The 18,994-nt window shown below is 34.2% G+C and overlaps 2 protein-coding genes across 3 annotated transcripts in view; one reads left to right on the top strand and one right to left on the bottom strand.

Annotated features, from left to right (window-relative positions):
* Positions 1–466: 466 nt before the first annotated feature.
* On the bottom strand, positions 467–17,200 carry LOC134538736 (PITH domain-containing protein GA19395). 2 transcript variants are annotated; one of them, XM_063380196.1, is made up of 5 exons: positions 16,893–17,200; positions 12,111–12,154; positions 10,320–10,397; positions 2,105–2,224; positions 467–912 (listed from the first exon to the last, which is right to left on the bottom strand). In XM_063380196.1, the coding sequence occupies exons 1-5, from the start codon at positions 17,076–17,078 to the stop codon at positions 702–704; spliced, it is 639 nt and encodes a 212-aa protein (XP_063236266.1). In that variant the 5' UTR covers positions 17,079–17,200; the 3' UTR covers positions 467–701. The 2 variants fall into 2 exon arrangements, with proteins under 2 accessions (XP_063236266.1, XP_063236267.1); XM_063380197.1 differs by having other exon boundaries at positions 2,105–2,209.
* A 229-nt stretch (positions 17,201–17,429) lies between these two features.
* LOC134538735 (cell division cycle protein 23 homolog) overlaps positions 17,430–18,994 on the top strand; it is a 32,426-nt gene continuing 30,861 nt past the window's right edge. The window contains exons 1-2 of the mRNA XM_063380195.1: positions 17,430–17,623; positions 18,033–18,176. Coding sequence (XP_063236265.1) covers positions 17,520–17,623; positions 18,033–18,176 — 248 coding nt within the window. The 5' untranslated portion in view covers positions 17,430–17,519. The remainder of the gene's footprint in view (positions 17,624–18,032; positions 18,177–18,994) is intronic.

The following is an 18,994-nucleotide window of genomic DNA, read 5'->3' as shown; positions in this document are numbered from 1 at the left end:
CAAATAAATGCAACTAAAATAATTTAATGAATTAGGATTTTTTAATCAAAACTTAACTTGAATTCATAAAATGTAATTTTTTAATATATTGAATTCAAAAAGTTTGTACCAAAATTTTTGGACTAAATATATTGGGAAAAAAAAAAAAAAAAACTTTTTGTCTTGCAACTGTTATTCGTAACTCATTTTTACATTACTATGGTACATTTTCTTCCAAGTAGTTAGACAATCTTATTACAATTATCATATTGTAAAATGCATCATTTATCTGTTAAAATTATACTTTCTTGGTGAATAAATTACTTGAAACATTTAAGTGTGATATTTGTTGAATGATATGCTATCTTAGTGAATAAATGAATTCATTAAAATTAAAATCAATGACACTGAAATATCATGTTTTAAAAACGAAATTGGCAAAAAAATAAAACCATATAATCTTGACCATGATACAATAAAACATTACTAAGAAATCAGGAAACAACTTTATTACATAACACATCATTTACTCGTCAATTAAGTAAATATCACAACATTACACCCATATATTGCCTGTGGGGTCCACACATTTTCGACCAAATTTACAATGTGAAAACAGAGTCAATGAATAACTTAACTCTCACAATGAAGGACACCAGTGCCTATCCACATCGGCATCATAGCAATATTCTGAGTAAATAAATATTTTTCCTTTTTTTTTTTCACTGCACTTGGTGGGTCACGCTGTCCATCAGGTTAGTTTTGTGGTCTGACAGGTTGGGGCGCGCTTCGTACGTGCAGATGGTCACGCCATGCCTGTGCCCTTCCGTGTACTCCCCTCGGAGGCCGATGTAATATATCTTGCTCGACTCGCTGCCGAAGTTCCTGGGAAAGTGCATTGTCAAGTGGTGGACTGAGGAGAACTTCACCACCCTGCAACGAAACAGCGCAAGCAGTGAGCTGGGATGAGGTTCCACGGGGACCGCTATGAGAACGGATCTACAATTTTGCTGATTGAGCTTAAAATAATTTTAACCCTTCTCCCAAAGAGCTCAGATGTCAAAAGAACCACCCTCCCAACTCCCTTAATTCCTGCTCTGTGTAAACCATAGACCAAACATCATACAAGTTGTGCATGAATGACAGTAATGATCTAATATGCTCAAACATTCAAATAATAAAAATTAATTTAAATTGAAAAAAAAATTGTTTGACCTTTTCAAGCAAATAAAATTTCTCTCACGAAGATCATCTAATTCATTTACAATTAAATCAAAAGAACTATCTTGATGACTACCCATGGGCAAACATCCATCAAATCATCACAGTTCATTTTGATTTATTGGGTTAAATTTATTTACAGGCTTTTGGACCAATCAACACCATTAAGGATCCAAGGAAGGTCCCCATGTGGTCGAAAATTTAAGTGATTTTTATTGTTTTGTCGTTTTTTATCTTTTTTTTAAAGCCCTTTCTCTTTCAATGACTATACTATGGTAATAATACAAAGATAAATAACAGAAAAATCCCAGATTTATACAGTAACAAGTAGGACTTCACATCTAAAAGGGCCCACCTAGTCAGGGGTGTATCTGTGTCAGTGAAGCGGGATAAGTGAGACACTGGCTGGTGCATCTAGTGCGGTGTCTCTGTACGCAATGCTGTGGACTGGTGCTCATTCTTCATGTCATGCATAGAGCGATTATTAAATTCGAATGTTGACAATAACATAATATGCTGAGGAAATGTAAGGCACTTGAGTGCTTTCAATAATCTGTACCAGGCGTCTCATGTCTGAAAATTATTCTGAAAACACACATTTTAGCCATTTTCACTCAACTCGGATATCTTGCAAGGTTTTTAAATCACGTGCTTACTTCTGTAGCTCTGCACACCGTATCCTTGCCTGGGTAGGCATCCTTCATGGCAGTGAGGTCATTTGAGGGGACATGCACAACGAACTCGACGCAGGGAAGCTGGGGAGGTAAGGGACTGTACCAGGAACTGCCTGCGTGGATTCGGGGAAAAAAACAGGAAACAGTGATCAGGAAGGTCGGACCGGGACTCTGACCTGGGTCCCCTTTGAGTGCCAGTTGCTCCAGCAACATCTTGTCCCTTAACTTACTTTGTCGAGTATTCTATGGTTCCCGCTGTGTCGGGGTGGAGTTCGAACTCCTGGTCAGGTGTCGACATCGTATCATCAAAAGTCATGTGAGGCCGGTTCTTGAACCTGAAACAAAACCAACTATTAGATTTATTATTTTTGATACTAAATACTGCAAATAAAGTGGGATCAACAAATATAACTTGCACATAATGGCTTATGCCAACTTTCCTTACACTTTACCACAAAAATTACTAATAGTTATTTTGTTAAATGAGAAAATAAGTTTGGATGTTGAAAAATAGCTAAGCAATATACACTGCTATCTTCTGCTCGTTACGCTGTGATATTGTTTACATTATCAAATTAGTAATGAAATGAAACTCTGATCATCCAATTACAAATTGAACATGTTCAACCTGAATAAATTCAAATTCTCTTTCAACATCAAGCAATACTGTTCAATTTTTAAGTAAATAAGTTTATTATTGTAAAATATAAATCTGTGCTTTATGCTACGCTGTGATTAAGATGAAATGGTATAAAACTCAATAATAATTTTGATGCCGTTCTCAGCTAAAATATGCTGTATCTCCAGTTCCACGAAATTGTGAAAGGCTGCCATATCTAGACTAAATAGGAAGAAAGAGGAAATGGTTAACGTGAACCTTAAATGACTTATCCCTTAATACAAGAGAATCTGTAGTGACAATTTTAATGCAGATATGTGAACCATGATACTACTGACTGCAATTAATATCCTGAATTCATCAAGTGCATGAAAGGTTAATACTAGTATTTTCATGATTAGATGGCTAGCAAAAAACATGCAATTACAATTATTGCATACAAACAGAACATTTTGCTTTTTATTCACTCTTTTAGTTATGGCATAATTTTTTTTTGACATGACAACGTCTAATAAATCGATGAACGCCGGCTGCACGCACGAAAAAGTGTCCCACTACGGATGTCCCACTACGGATGTGTCCTTTTTGCTCATTGTACGCATGCGTGGCATTTCTCTTCATGCTCATTGTATGCATGTGTGACATCTCTCTTCCACTCGATTGGAACAACCATCGATTTGACTTTTCAATCATATTTTCGTCGTTTGAATTATTAATATTATGTAATTTAACGATCGTCCACCGATTTTCAGCACAATTGGTACGGTTATTTAAAAGTAATGTTGAAAATTCAAATACGTTTTGAACCAGCAATGGTGTTTTACAGTTACACATAATAATTCAAATTACACCCGGGATCTTTTGCAAAATGTTTTAAAAAAATATTGTAACACATTATAAATAAGTTTGGTGTATTTGGAATGCATATTTGTTATAAAATTGTGTTCATATTATTCCCCTACCGTGAAATTTTTTTTTATAAATATATATATGACATCTGAAACTATATTACTTTAGTATGGCCTCGTGGGCATGTGGTTAGCGTACCTAACTCTTAAACTAAAGTTAGTCGGTTCAAAACCCAGCAGCTGTGAAATTTTTTTTTGTACTTGTAAAAATAAATACGGTGCACGCAACATTTCAAAAGTAATAAATATATTTGAATTAATGGATGCAAATAAAAGTAAATTTATTAATTCAATTGCACATTTTATTTCACTCTTTTGTATCCATACAAAATAGTGATAATTCAATAAAAATGATTCAATTTTATTCATAAAAGTATGCAGAAGTAGATTTTATCATGCAAATTATAGAAAAATTAAAAAAAAATTCTTCCTCAAAGAATATAATATTTTTAATGCCCAAATGGTTTGGTTTGGTTTCAAAAACCTACTACGGCTCAGTCTCAGGCCGAATATGATATTTCCTTTTCTTCTGCATCAATCATTTCATCAATGTTTTGTTATGACGTTGTCACGTTAAACTATCATTCGTAAACCGACTTTACAGACAACCAATTTTTTTTGGGTATAAACAAATCAAACTTAAACACAGTTTTCATTTTGCAGAAAAGAGCTGTAAGAATTTTAATCAACAAACCACTTCACAGTACTCCAGATTACTTTTTAAAACCTTAGATAATCTTCCTCCTGCTTGTATTATTTTTAGATCCAACTTATAAATCCAAATCAACCTCAGCAAATTTACTATACATTCAGACTATGTACAATCATTATCAAACCAGAGCAAGTCACAAAATACACATGAAAGGAATCACAGAAAATACTGCCAGAGCAAGTGTGTTCTGCAACGGAGATAATTATAATAGCCTTCCACAAACCTTAAATCAAATTGAAAACAAACTTAAATTCAAAAAAACTTGTAAGTACGCTACTGTTAGACAGTTGAAAAATAATTGGAAGATTGTATTTAAACATACTGTAATGCTATTAAGGCCTAATCAACATTCTTGGGTCATTGCAGTAAAACTTTTTATCTCACAAAAAAAAATTAGTCGTGTACACATAATATTTTTGTTTTTAAATGCTATGTAACCTGTCTCAAATTGTTATAAGTCAAGTCTATGTTTCCACATATTTTTCATTGTAAAGTGTAAAGGTAGTATGTATTATCGACAAGGCCTATAACATAATTATGTTCCGTTGACTGAGAATAAAATTAAAATGAAAGAAAGTGTCACATGTAAATAAAAATGTACATGAGCAGTAAAAATTCTTTAGTTTGGTACCACAGCCATGCTGCATCAGCAATTCTGTAGGATTATCTAGGGTGAATATAGTTTTAACTAGACTACTAAATATATATATACACACATATCATACACAACATCATATTAAAAAAAAATTGAAACAAATTGTAACAAGCTACTGTAGGGCAAGGAAATAATGCACATGATCATTATTTAAAAAAAAAAGTTTCTGTTATTATGTTGCATCTGTGATTCAGATCTTTTTTTCAAAAAACAATTAATATGGAATATTAAGGGTCTGTGAGTATTAAAAAAATATATTAAATATTCGTAAATTATTTTATATTCCATTAAATTACAAATTCAATAATTTTTTTGATTATTTCTTACAGATAAATACTCCAAAAGGGATTTGTTCGTAAAAAAATTAAATGAAAATATTTTAACATGCATAAAGCCAAGCAGTTTATAGAGAAATTTGGATTTTTTATGTAATATAGTACATAAGTATTTTTTGTGCGATAAATAATATGTGATTATGATGAAAAATCTATTAAAACAACAACTTTAATCTTAAAATTTTCCTGGTTTAAGAAAATGTATTGCCAGCTTATTTTATTTTTCTTGTAATTTACAGCATTCTATTATTGTTCCCTAAATATTTCTCACTTTTATTATTTTATGCTAATTTCAGAAATTATTTATGGATTCATGTGAAGAGTGGAAAAAAAAGTTTTAATATGTTTAAATTTAATTTAAAAAATATTTAATAACATATTCGTGAATTATTTGATATTCTATTATAAATCCAATTTGAATAAGAAAAACAGGATCCGCAGAAATTTGTGCAGGTTCATGCACAAATTTAGTTGCTCAAATGCTGGATTAAGGAGGTAGTATCCTAAATTATTTTACTTCCATAATTTTGTGTTCATGCTCAATATTTTAAATAAATTCATAATGTAATTAACACAGTGTTTAATAGGTGTTTTATTAATTTAATACATAGTTATTTAATAGTTTTTGAAATTTAAATACCAATTTGTTTATCAACCCTTGCATGAACTAAGAGCATGTAATCATGTCGAATATATTTTTATATTAATAACTTGTGTTTAGCCTTTGACATTCATTACTGGTCAACCCCAAAAAAAATTTGGTACTTTGTTAAAACAAATGAGAAATGGTTTTCATGAACAACAGTCATTGAAAGTCAGTGGTGTTTCTAAACCCCATCTAAGATGTCACTGACAGGGGTCACGTTGATGCCTATTATTTTGATATAGCGAAAGCTTTTGATACTTAACCATGTCATTCTGCTCAACAAATTATCTAAGTTAAGTCTACGTGACAATGTGATAAACAGTTTATCTAGATACCCAATACTAATTTTTTTTGTTTCAATTAACAACTGTAATGGTTCACCTTTTAAAGCTAGTTCCAGTGTGCCTCATAGTGGTACCTGTCACCAACTTTTTAATATATTTATTGAGGACATCTTACATCAGGGGTCACCAATTAGTTTCGCTCGGAGTCCGTTTTAAGAAATGAAATGAACATCGCGGCCTGCACAACAATTTATAGAAAAAAATATTTATCAAACAAATGTAATTACGGAAATAACAAATGTATTTTTTTTACACATCAATGAGAAAAATGACATTTTTTGTTGCGGACTATCTGTCTGAAGTTTGGAGTAAAATTGGTGCAAGCTATTGACATTAAATCCTGGAGATGTTAATCAGTAAGTCGAGATCGAAATTTATTCTTAATGAAGTTAAACTTTGAAAATGCTGCTTCACAAATATATGTTGACCCAAACAAAGTAAGAAGTTTCAAAGCTAATTTTTGTAGTTCTGGATATTTTATTACCACACACAAATTAAATTTTATCCAGAATTCTTCATTGGAAACTTCCGCATGTTTGTGTTTTAAAACTGTGTTTTCTTGGAAATCAATCATTTCCATCTGCAGAGTAGCTTTATCACTCCCGAAAACAATTGCAGCTTCGTTGCTCCATTCACCATCAGGATGCAGAGAGTAAATGCTGCTGAGGATTTCTACAACATTCTCAATTTTCTTAAAATCTGAGAATCTGTTTTTAAATTCCGATTTAAGACCCGTAATGAACGTCTTATATTGGCCAACGTCAATCTCGTTGTCACTGCTGTTTTTTTATTTATATTGGGGAAGTGTAAGCATTCATTACCAAGATCATTAATAAAGAGAGAGAGTTTTTGCGAAAAACTTTTTACTTCTGACATGAGCTCCCATACAAGCTTTCCCTTGCCTTGAAGTTTAAGGTTCAGGTCATTGATATGTTTAAAAATATCCGTCAAGAAAGCAATGGCAGCTAATTTTCTTTTTCGTTTAGAAAACTTAAGTAGGCGTTTGCTGAAGTATGATCACTGTTGAAAAGATATGTCTTCAAGTGTTGTAAAGTGCTGAAGAATCTTTCTAAAACGCAGCCTTTGCTTAACCATCTCACATTATTATGCAACAGTAGATTGTCATATTGTGCATCAACTTCTTCAAGAAATGATTTCAATTCACGATGTTGCAGTGATGATTTCACATGAAGAAAATGTACTATTTTCATCACTTCTTGCATAATATTCTCAAAATTATGATTGAGTTTGCAGCAAAGCACAGTTTGGTGAATAATACAGTGGTAGGAAATCAAATTTTCATTACATCTTGCATTGCTACTCAACAGGTGAAACTAGTCCTTTTTTACTCACAACCATAGCTGGCACACCGTCAGTAGTTACCGATAAATGCTTTTTCAAGTCTAACTCATCTTTATCAAAATAATCCATCACTGCTTTGATCATGTCTTCTCCTCGGGTTCTTCATAATAGCGGTCAAAGAGCCAATATCTCCTCAACAAAAGTTTCTCTCATTTGGTCCAGGTAGCGTACAAAAATAATTAACTGTGCCGTATCAGTGACATCGCATGATTCATCCATAGCCAAGGCGTAATAGTTTGCATTATTTAACTGCCGCTTCACATCACAATGATTTTCTTCTGCCAAAATGTGTGTATTTATGGTGCTAGTAGAAGCAGATAACGGAATCCGTCGTATCGTCTTAACAACATCCTTTTTGTTCTCAAATAAAGCATTACCCGCCTCGAGAAAGCATTCTTTAACTACGTCAGCATCAGTAAATGGTTTCATATGCTTAGCAACAGTCCAAGAAATACGTAAAGAAGCCTCACCACATTTTTCCTGCTCAGTCATTGAGCGACATGATCTGGGTGGAAGATGAGTAACTTGATTGTAAACTTGCAATTTTAGACTTACGCAGATCACTACTAAGTGAAGAGTTTTCAGCAAATGATTTGTGTTTGGTATCATAATGTCATTTTATATTCGAGCTTTTAATTAAAGCCACTGTTTGGTTACAAATCAAGCACATTGGTACTGCTCCAGCATGATTTGGCAGCGTAAAACAATAAAAATCGGTCCATTCTGGCGAAAACTGTCTATTATCATCTTTAACTTTTTTTTTCGGTTCCATAGTAATAAAACTCGCTAATGTAAACAGGTAGGTACTTAAACTCGTAAACAAGCAAATGTAATATTACAAGCACGTGGATCGTCGCGGCGTCCGTCACTCAAAATTAACACAAAACACTGACCCCCCGCGACGCCCCTCGTGCTTCCCCACTGCTACGATCAACGCTTTCGCAATCCGCAAACTCTTTCTCGCTTGTTAGCTCGTTACTTCGCCTGGCCGTTTTCGAATTGACGTCAACAAAGATAATGCGGGGGATACATTTTTATTAAATTAAGTACTCTGTAGTGCAAGTTGCTGTGTTCTCGCGGTCCGCACAAAATGGGTCGGCGGTCCGGATGCGGACCGCGGTCCGCCATTTGGCGACCCCTTCTTGCATATGATCTTAAAATTTGTAGAAGTATAAAATCTCCCAATGATTGTATATTAATTCAGAATGACATTAAAGAAATCAAGTATCTCTAAACAAAGATAAAAAAAAAATTATATCTTTTACTAGAAAATAAATTCCAATAAGATTTGATTACAAACTGGACAATACTATAATGACGAAAACCCTTTCTCTAAAATATCTGGGAATTATTCTTGACTCTAAATTATGTTTTCATTTGCACGTGAACTACTTAACCACCTGTTATAAACAATCTCTAGCTTTGATCAAATTTATCACTTACCATGCTACAAATCTTCACTTTATTTATCATTAATCAGGTCCAAATTAGAGTATTGTTCAGGTATGTATCTGTAATTCAATAAATTCCTTTGATAGTTTAAAAATAGAACATATTCAAAACACATTGTTCAAAATCATTAATCTTAATAATCTTCCCCACCCTAATATACCTAATCTTTCTGATGCTATTTTCATTAAAAATGTCTACAGCTCAAAATAACTGTAGCCTAAGTATATACTGGATAATATAGGACTAAGAGACCCACAATTTAATAGTCAATTAACTTATACTGTACTTTGTGCACAACTAACATGAGGATGATTTAATCTTAGGATTAATCTACCAATAAGAAACTCAATAAACTTTATATACTGGATAAAAAATATATAAGTAAATAAAATATAAAATAAATAACAAAATATATATAATTTAATTATTTAGATTAATTAACTCAGTCTAATAGATATCCAACTCTCTACAATTATGTTGTTTAAGATTGTAGTATTAGTTCAGCTGGTTAATGTTCTGATGAATTTGTTGTTTTGTGTTCTGTCCTATCCTACTGAGTAACAGATTTTAGTCTGTTATATGTGTTTATTTTTGATGTAATATTGTTGTACTTGTGTTGTCTTGTTTATATGTCTTATCCTATGTTTTTTCAGTTGTTTTTTATTTGCTTTTTATTTATTTTATTTTTTTACTTTTTATATGTGTGTGTTTTCTATAAACAAATAAATAAAAATAAATAAATAAAAAATACAATATTTTCTATATCATTCCTAAATCAATAAAAATTTGGGATTCCCAAAACCCTGAAAAACTAAATTATATTGGTATTGTGAAGTAGAGTACAGTCCCACCCGGTGTATTCTATTTAGCGATATCGGAATTTCAATTGTTAAATGTGTGAAAAGTGTACAAACATTTTTTCCATGGTACTGTGAAGAGTATAGTCCCATCCAGCCTACTCTATTTTGTGATACCAGTATTTAATTATGCAAAAAAATGTGAAATATATGATCCAAATTGCAATACTGGTATTTAGTCTGTAAAAAAATCTTCAATTACAAGGAAATGTGTTATTGGTGTTGTAATATTAAATGAAGCCGGGAAGGGGGGGGGGGGGGAATAAGTAATATATTCTAGCTAAAGATATCGCAAAACAATATTTATAAGAAAATGACATACTTTAGCAGAAAATATGGAATAAACGGTTCACAGCCCAAAACCCCTACATTTCCGCACTTGTCCCGAAAGAAAGTAGGGGTGGTAATGACATAAGAAATGTCAATTTTAGTTGGTAACTTCATTAAAAATGGTATGGTATCACATTCTAGAACAGTCCCAATTATGAAAGCAAAATAATTTAGGATACAACCCCCTTACAAGATGCAGACTGTGCTTTCATTACTACTACTTACAATCTCATTCGTGAAGGATGGGTTTCACCCTCTCCTCCAATCACAATCACGCCTTTCAGCTTGACATTCCCAGTAAACCTGAGGAAAAAACAATGAACAATGAATAAAGATCAGGGTTGCCACACTTTTTTTTCCAGCCCATTTCCCTGACTTTTCCCTGTTTTCTCTGTATCAGTATATCTGGGAAGATAACAGATACATTACAACAGATAGTTTGCACCATTATCATTTTTTACATAACAAACACTGTCAGTCTGAAAAATACAACTAATACATTTGTTTGAACGATTCGACATTTGATTGTGCATCAAATAAATACACCATTGTTACGAATTATCAGTGGCTCACAAATTGATGGTTAAAATACATAACCAGTTTAAGACATTAAGTTACTACATATAATTTAAAGAAAACGGTTTTACAAACCAAGGTTTTGTCGATTATCCTATGTTTTTTCAGGTTTTTGAGATACCTTTCCAATTCTCTGAGTTTAACCCATTTTCCAGATTTTTCCCAGTCCTTGAGATTTCTGGAAGTTGATTTACAAAAAAAAACAGTACAGACTCAGACAAACTGAAACCTGAGTTTAACCCATTTTCCAGATTTTTCCCTGTCCTTGAGATTTCTGGAAGTTGATTTACAAAAAAAACAGTACAGACTCAGACAAAACTAATCACCAAAACATATCTAACTTTCTAAATTATTTAGTTTCTAATCACTTTATTTGTAAACATCACCTAACTAACAAATTATAATACAGGTTGGCAAGCTTTTGCAGCTCTTGTTTGAAGCCTGAAGGTCATTACCATGTCAAGAATTATTCTTTGACGTCCAATCAACATTGTAGTTGCACAATTATGCTTGCTACAGAATTTAAGAATCAAATTCTTCTGCCTTTTCCAGGTTCACCATACACTATCTACAATATCCATCACTTAAGGAATTCACAGCACATTAAGTATTGACTGCTTAGTAAAATATATTTTTATTAGAGCATAACTTCAAACTGAAAATTTTTTCAAATCCTGATTTGATTTAATTAGCCAGTTCAGCTGAAATCAGTAGATGTAGGGGAATTCTTATTTTGATGACAATCATTATGCAAAAACAATAAAATTTATATTATGAATCAAAAATATGAAATTGAAATTAACAATTTCTAATGAAGAAAATGCTTGATGTGTAAAATAATGGTGATACATGCAGAAACTTTAAAAACAGGGTTCTACATGTATAGCAAACACCGTATTTCAGAATAAACTTTACGGCTGAAGTGATTGTTTTTCCTGACTTTTCACTTGACGTTTCCTGGTTATCCCTGACATTTCCCTGCTTTTCCCCAAAACTGTAGCAACTGCCTACTTAACTACTCGGTGACGACTATCCTCAAGATAGCGACTGCACTGTTCACTCAAACTTCGAAAGAATAATTCTTCAACCTTGACACGTCAATAACACATGACCACGGATGTATGCAAGAGGGGAGGATGGGAGGATAAAAAATGGGAGATCAAAAATGTATCATTTCCACCAACATGAGAAAAGAATGTGAAAGCATACATCGGGCAAAAAGGTTCTACCCCCGTGCTGACTACATGCAGGAACTTTTCAGATGTACTTCATTTCATATAGGTCTTAAGATAGATGTTTTGTGTGTTAAAAAAAGAAAAGAAAAGGGGTTTGTTCATAAAACAAGAGTCATAAAGTTTTTTTCCCTGGCTGACACTATACACCTTACAAGATAATAGATGTACAATAAACTAAGACTATTCTTGTATCTAGTGTACTTACGGAATATTGAAGAGCAGTTCTTCATCTACATCACTTTCCACAAACTGTAACACGTAAAAATAATATCATATAAAAATTAATGATATTTTACTGCACCAAAAAATTATTACATCTAGGTACTTCTTTATAAAAAAAAAATTCCAACCATCTCGTATTTGAAACAGCACACAAAACCACATAATATTGTATATGCTTACACCAAGAGTGTATACAAGGGGATGGCCAAGGGGGAGAGAGTAGATGGTCCTCCTTCTGAAGTGGAAAAACACGGAGCGAGGAGCTACAGCTAAAATATTTGTAACTATTGTTCAAGATTATTTTTTCTGTAAATGAAGCTCTTTCTTTTGTTATCATTTATTATTGTATGACACCATGAACTCCTCCCCTCCCCCTCCTTTTCCATTTTGAGAACTACCTTGTCAGGTGGTAGAGATGGATCACTCGCCTCTCCCGCCACGACGATCCAGGATCGATTCCCGGCAGGGACCAAACCCGGATCTCCCACAAGTGGGAAACGAGACGGACGTTGCCATGAGCCGGCTGATTTTCTCGGGGTTTTCCTATCTCATCATCTCACATAGTCTCTAATGACCTGATGTCAACGAGGCGTTATGCCTAATAGATAAATTTATTAATTCAATCCTAAGTAGCGCCCTGTGTCCGGGATTAAACCACATCTGCAGTCCATTATCAAAGAAACACCGGGTCAAGTTCAAAATACAATAGTGGCCTTTCTAAAAGTGGGCCATCATGGAAGTTGGCCAATTATAGTAAATTGTATTGCTAAAAGAAGGAATATATAGTGTGTAATATTGGAAACAACAGAATTTTATTACTACCTTGCAATGTGTGGTATTAAATGACCAACGTCATACTCGTTTAGGTAATCATGCCGATTTAACTCTTATATAATTTGATATAGTTGGGGAGTTGACCTGGACTGTTTTGGATGATACTTGGGGAAGTGATCATTATCCCAAATTACTGACAAAGAGATTGTGCCGGATGTGGAAATTAGCCCAGAGACAAATGAGGACGGTTATGAATATTTTTACACAACAGTTTACAGTTTTTACACGCCACCCAACAGGACATACCTTTTCACAACAGCCCCCCACTAATAAATGTAAACCGACTTGGTGGGACAATCAAAGTCAGGTAACGAATCAAGCATGGATTGCAGCCTTAAAAACCTACAAACAGGACTCCACGTTACTCAATTATATAGTATTCCAGAAAGCACAGGCAGTTGCAAAAAGTACGTAGAAGCGGGTCAAAAGGGAAAAATGGAAAAGTTTTTGTTTCTCCTTTTCCAGAACCACTCCTCTGCACCGTCGTTGGGACAACTTTAATTGTTTTCAAAACAGCAAAAAACGTTCACATATGTCCCCAATGCCTAGTTGCATCTTAACCAAATTTATCTGTCTTATTGCTCCGGATTGTGTGCCTAACCTTGATACATATGAACTTCCACAGCTGGCCCCAGGAAAAAGGTTCTTACAACTGCACTACATTAGTTACACCATTTCACCTAAATGAACTTCGTAATTGTATCTCGATTACCCCTGACACAATGCCAGGCACTGATAAAATTCAATGAATTTTAATACAAAATTTACCTTATACATAACTGTATCTCTTACTTACTACAACTGTATAATGGTATTCTTCTCACTGGTATTATCCCACTATCTTGGAGAAAATACATAGTTCCTATCCGAAAACTGAATAAAGACATTCTCCAACCTTCCTCCTAATGGCCTATAATACTTTGATCTTGTTTTGCTAAGATTTTTGAAAAATTGTTGAAAAATAGACTAAAATGGTGGTTGGAGAAACATTGACTGATTCGACCGGAACAGTTTGGATTCCGACCGGGCACGGGAACACAGGACGCTATTTACTCCTTACTGTCCAAAACTGTACTGCTTTTAAATGGAAATCAATATTTACAACTCTCTTTTAAGACTTAGTCTCTGCATTAGATAATGTTCAACTAACGGTGCTGCATGGAAAATTATGTGGTATTAGAATCCCTCCGCAAATTGTAAAATGTATACATGGCCTCTTTGCTCCCAGTTTTGGCAGTGGATGACAGCCATGCACGTTTTGTATATTTGGGGGTTGTTTTAGATCGTCAGATAACCGGAGTGGCACAGGTTACGTATCTCTTGGATAAATGTCGTAAACGTATTGATCTACTAAAAGCTCTTACACATCACAAATGAGGTACACTGATGAAAAACTTAAATTTATTTTATTTCACCACCAGTTGATCGGTATTGGATTATGAATGTTTTATCCTACATAATCTAGCACCTATGGGAAAAACCGCACTTGAAAGAATACAGAATCATAGCATGCACGTTATATCAGAGGCGTTCCCTTCAACACCGATTCCATATATGCAAATAGAATTGGGGCTACCACTGCTCACCCTGAACACGAAATATCATTTAGGAAAACATTGGATACAATCACAGACTTCCCATATTGCCGGCTACACAAGAGCCATTGATAAGTTGGACTTGCCACTACCAGAATCCTTATACCGCCAGGCGTTACATATTAATCCTACTTACTGTTTACGTCGCTATTGTTGCACGTATGAGCTAATGTATCAACCATTAGAAATAACGGACATGGGGAATAAAGAGCAGCTTCCGAGTATCGCAATACAAGATCTCCACAGGACAGTGAATTTAACACCCTCATGCATAACATATACACAGACACATCTAAAACGGACCATGGAGTTGGGGTAGCCTTTTATGAATCGTTAGAATAATACCTCTGGGTTATAATAGCTGCCGCTTATAACCACCATTTACTATGCTGAGGTGTATGCAGTGTATATCACATTGCTGTATGGCCGGCGGTATAACACAAAACACCCCATTGTTATTATTGACTCATATGGTTTAATCTGCTCTCTTAATCCCTACCCCCTTCCTAAGGAACCCATAGTATAGCTCATCAAAGAACTTTGTAGGGAATTGTCCTAATTGTATATTGCGGTACAATTTATGTGGATACCAGGTCATATTGGGATTCGGGGTAATGAGACAGCTGACTGTCTTGCCAAATTAGCTATACGTACAGGCACAGCGGTGACAGCAATTTTATATACCATTCTCATACCCTATTTAAAGACTCAACTCACAGAGGAGTGGGCTATGATGTGGCGAGGATATGTATGCCAACATTACAGAATATATGCAGAAGTATATTGAGACAGCGCAGTGAACAATAACATAATATTTGACCATCAGCCTCATGCTATTGCTGTTTTTATCATTCCGCCTCTGGACTACACACAATGCATCTCCCGATCATTTACGTAAACTTGTCATCCAGAACCTGCCCGCCTACGGTTGAGATACAGTCCTGGTTGATATTAATCATTTGTTGTTTGAATGACCTACTGTCCCATCCAGACATTTAACTATACAGACAATTAGGTGCTCTCTGTTTGCGTTTTCCTCTTATGTACCCCTCAATTCTCTTCCGGTCCACGCATGAGGTCTGTATAGTACTCTACTTATTTATTACAAAATGGCATTCATATTTAATTCATGACTTTTCTTTGGGATCCCTGTGCATGGTCGCAGGTTCTATATACCAATGATCCCGCTCCATGGCCTATTCTACATTTGGTCGACGGGTCTTAACCACCAAGATAGGTAGTCGTTAGTTCCTGTCAGGTATCCCTACACTCTTCTGGTAAAATAGCATGCTCCACCCATTGCTCAGTCATGACCCCTTCAATAAGAGTGTAAGTGCTTGTTTGAAAACCTGGTTGTGTTCGCTCATCGTTACGCAGTTCATTACAGCGTCATCGACCTTGTGTGCATCTAGTGCTGGTTGTGGGCGAAACAAGAAAAGAAGTGTAATATTGGCAGCAGCAAAATTCAAAGTAGTGTAGTGAAAAAAATGACGAGTGATAGAATGAATTTCAGAACAATCGTGAAATAAAGAGTAAATGAATAAGTAGACCTAGAATGGATGATTTTAATGAAGTGAATAAATAAGTACAACATAAGTAATAAGCAGGTATTAAGAAATTATTTGGATAGTGTGGAAATAAGTGTAGTAGTTACTAGAGAAGAGCATGGTTGTGTTTATTTATATTGAATTGATATAAGGATGCAATGTAGAGAAAGAATATGTGGTTGTGCAATTGTAGTAAATAGGAAAGCGATGATTCATATTTTGCATTACAGAAAAAATTAAATGAAGAAATGGCAATTTTTTTTGGCATAAATTTAATATCCACAAGAAAAAATATTGACAGTAAATGATTATTGCCATGAACCCGTAAATGGTTTTTAATGGCTGTTAAATGTTTGTGATTGGTCATTGTTTTTTGTGGATTTCTTTTGTGTGTTTCATTTGCGATGTTAGTTTATGAGGTTAGGTGAATCATAAGATTTAGTAGGTAATGTAAAAAGGGCACTTTTTCTATAGGTTATTTTTGCAATTGTTGAAGAGATAAAAACAAAGCAAAAGTTTTGGTGAGGATAGGTCGGCTAATATACATACACACAATCACACACGTGAATGTGAATGTTCCCCACCCAAAGGTCCCATATTCCCGCGTTTGTCCTGAAAGAAAGTAGGGGTAGTAATGACGTCAGTGCCACCAATTTGGTGAAGTCTTCAATATAATGGTATTGTGATCTAGACAACTCTCGAAACACCTTATCTATCTAGACAATTAAAAGCACTGTCGAAAAAAAAAAAAAATTAACAATGACAAGAGACTAGAGACTAATTTCTTACCTTTTCAAAACTTAAACGATTTTCCCACGCTTTAAAAACATCCTTCCCAGAGTTCTCGGTTTTTTCGTTGAGGCACTCTAGATTTACAGTGTCAATTTTTGTGTACAGACTATAATGTATGCCCATTTCAGGGGTGTCATCGTGATCGTGGTCGCCTTGACAGCTATGCCCATGATGACCAGACATAATTTTCTGTACAATCACAATACGAAGTAGTTTGATAGCAGTTTTACAAGAGCAGGTTGTCAATTTGATAACAGTGTTTACTGTTTTTAGTGTTATGTTTTGATTCCAAACAACTGGACACAAGGAATTTTAACAGTACTACCAACACAAAATAACCTTTTTTATATAAAAAATATTAATTAATAAATGGGGTTGCGTAAAAACAAAGTAATTTAAAATACACTGTCTTAGTTAAAAATAAGAGTGTTTACGTTATTTAAATGTTTTGGCTATGAGTTTTTCAAATTGTATGTAGGTAAATTTTACAAATGTTATCAGCAATGTCTCAGCTTCGTGTTTGAAACAGATAAACAAACTGCTGCAGACTGTTTTCGTCCGGCGTTTAGGTTATCTTTATTCAAGCTTAATTTTTATACAAATTTAGCAAGCGATTACACAAACATGACAGAAGATTATTTTAAGTATGACCTTAAAGATGTAAAAGTGGATATCAAACGAGCAATTTTTGAATGCTCACAGAGGGGTCTTTACCATAGTACAAAGTGGTAGGTAATCTATCAGCTTAAAAGTTGTTAAGATAATTGAAGACTTTCTATCTTTAACTAATGCATACAATAATAAGGTAATAGCGGGGTTTAGCTGTTTCTGAAAGGAAGTTAACTAGCCAACAGTTATTTTTACATGTGTAATTACTTAATTAATTCGTTGGTTCCTTGGTGATGCCTTTTTGATATTCTGATAGTTTGTAGTCTATATAAGTTTGCACAGAGATATTAGCACAAATCATCAATTTATTCCATTGCTTAAAAAAATTGTATAAGATAAATGTTAGGTCTCTACTTACATTCTGTTTGATAGACATAGTATGTTAGTATTTTGGCAGCCCTATGTTATTTACTATAATTTTTTTGTTTGAAATCTGTAGTTTAATAATTTTTTTTTTTTTACATCTAGGCTGGCAGAACTAAATTATTCACTGAGCTCTGTGGAACTGGAGCCTGCTGACATTGCCAGATGTCAACAGCCTTTGGAAACTGATAATGAAGCAGATAGTTATTCATTAGCTCAAAGTTACTTTAATCTGAAGGAGTATGATAGGTAAGAGTTTTTCATATTATAATGTATAATAATATAACTCATGGTATAGTCAGTAGTTGATTTTAGTACTGTCTATTTTGGTCTGTTTGTGAAGTGTCTCATGTCATGATAGATGGTGGTGTTGGAAAACTATAAATTAATTGTCTGATTGTTTCCAGAAACATATTGCATTTAAATAGTGTAATGCATGTAATAACACGAGAATTAAAGGGACCTGCCTAGTCAGGGGTGTATCTGTGTCAGTGAGGCTGAATGATAAGGGTGATACTAGCTGATGTTTCTGGTGCGGTATCGCCTCTAAGCGCATGGCAGTGGACTGGCGTGCGGTCTTCTCTTGCATAGTACAAATTTGAAATTTGAGCAGTGACCATTACATTGTATAGCTGAAAAATGAAGATAGAGGTGTCGTACAAGTGCTTTCAAGAGTACCGGGTGTTGCATGCCTAACAATTGTTACAGAAAACACACGTTATGGTCATTCTCTCTCTTCTAAAAATACAGTTTAAAAAGTGAAATATGGAAATGGAACTATTCAACCAACCTCAGCACATTATTAAATGCTTCTCGTAAACAGACACCACTTGGATATCTTGAGTAGTTGGGAGGAGTCTACTTTGCGATTCCATAACAGTACTGATGACGTAACCAAGATTACGTTGCATACTCATTACCACCCGTACATTCTTATGGGAAAGTGCGGGGATATGTGGGTTTTGGATAGGGAATTAAAAACATGCTATTTTTCATGCATTTCATTTTTTTGAATATTATAATTTTTCGGTACTGTATATATACTATAATCTCAAAGAGTCTATTTT

The sequence above is a fragment of the Bacillus rossius genome, chromosome 14, assembly GCF_032445375.1.
Source record: "Bacillus rossius redtenbacheri isolate Brsri chromosome 14, Brsri_v3, whole genome shotgun sequence".
Taxonomy (NCBI): domain Eukaryota; kingdom Metazoa; phylum Arthropoda; class Insecta; order Phasmatodea; family Bacillidae; genus Bacillus; species Bacillus rossius.
Note: the sequence above shows the minus strand (reverse complement) of the source record. Positions and strands in the feature narration are given on the sequence as shown.

Excerpts from the sequence above, each read along its gene's own strand:
- LOC134538736 (XM_063380196.1), bottom strand. The coding sequence starts at position 17,078 with ATGTCTGGTCATCATGGGCATAGCTGTCAAGGCGACCACGATCACGAT. Across the intron at positions 12,155-16,892 it reads ATCGTTTAAGTTTTGAAAAG|TTTGTGGAAAGTGATGTAGA; the intron begins GTAAGAAATTAG and ends TACGTGTTACAG. Across the intron at positions 10,398-12,110 it reads GAACTGCTCTTCAATATTCC|GTTTACTGGGAATGTCAAGC; the intron begins GTAAGTACACTA and ends TTTTTTCCTCAG.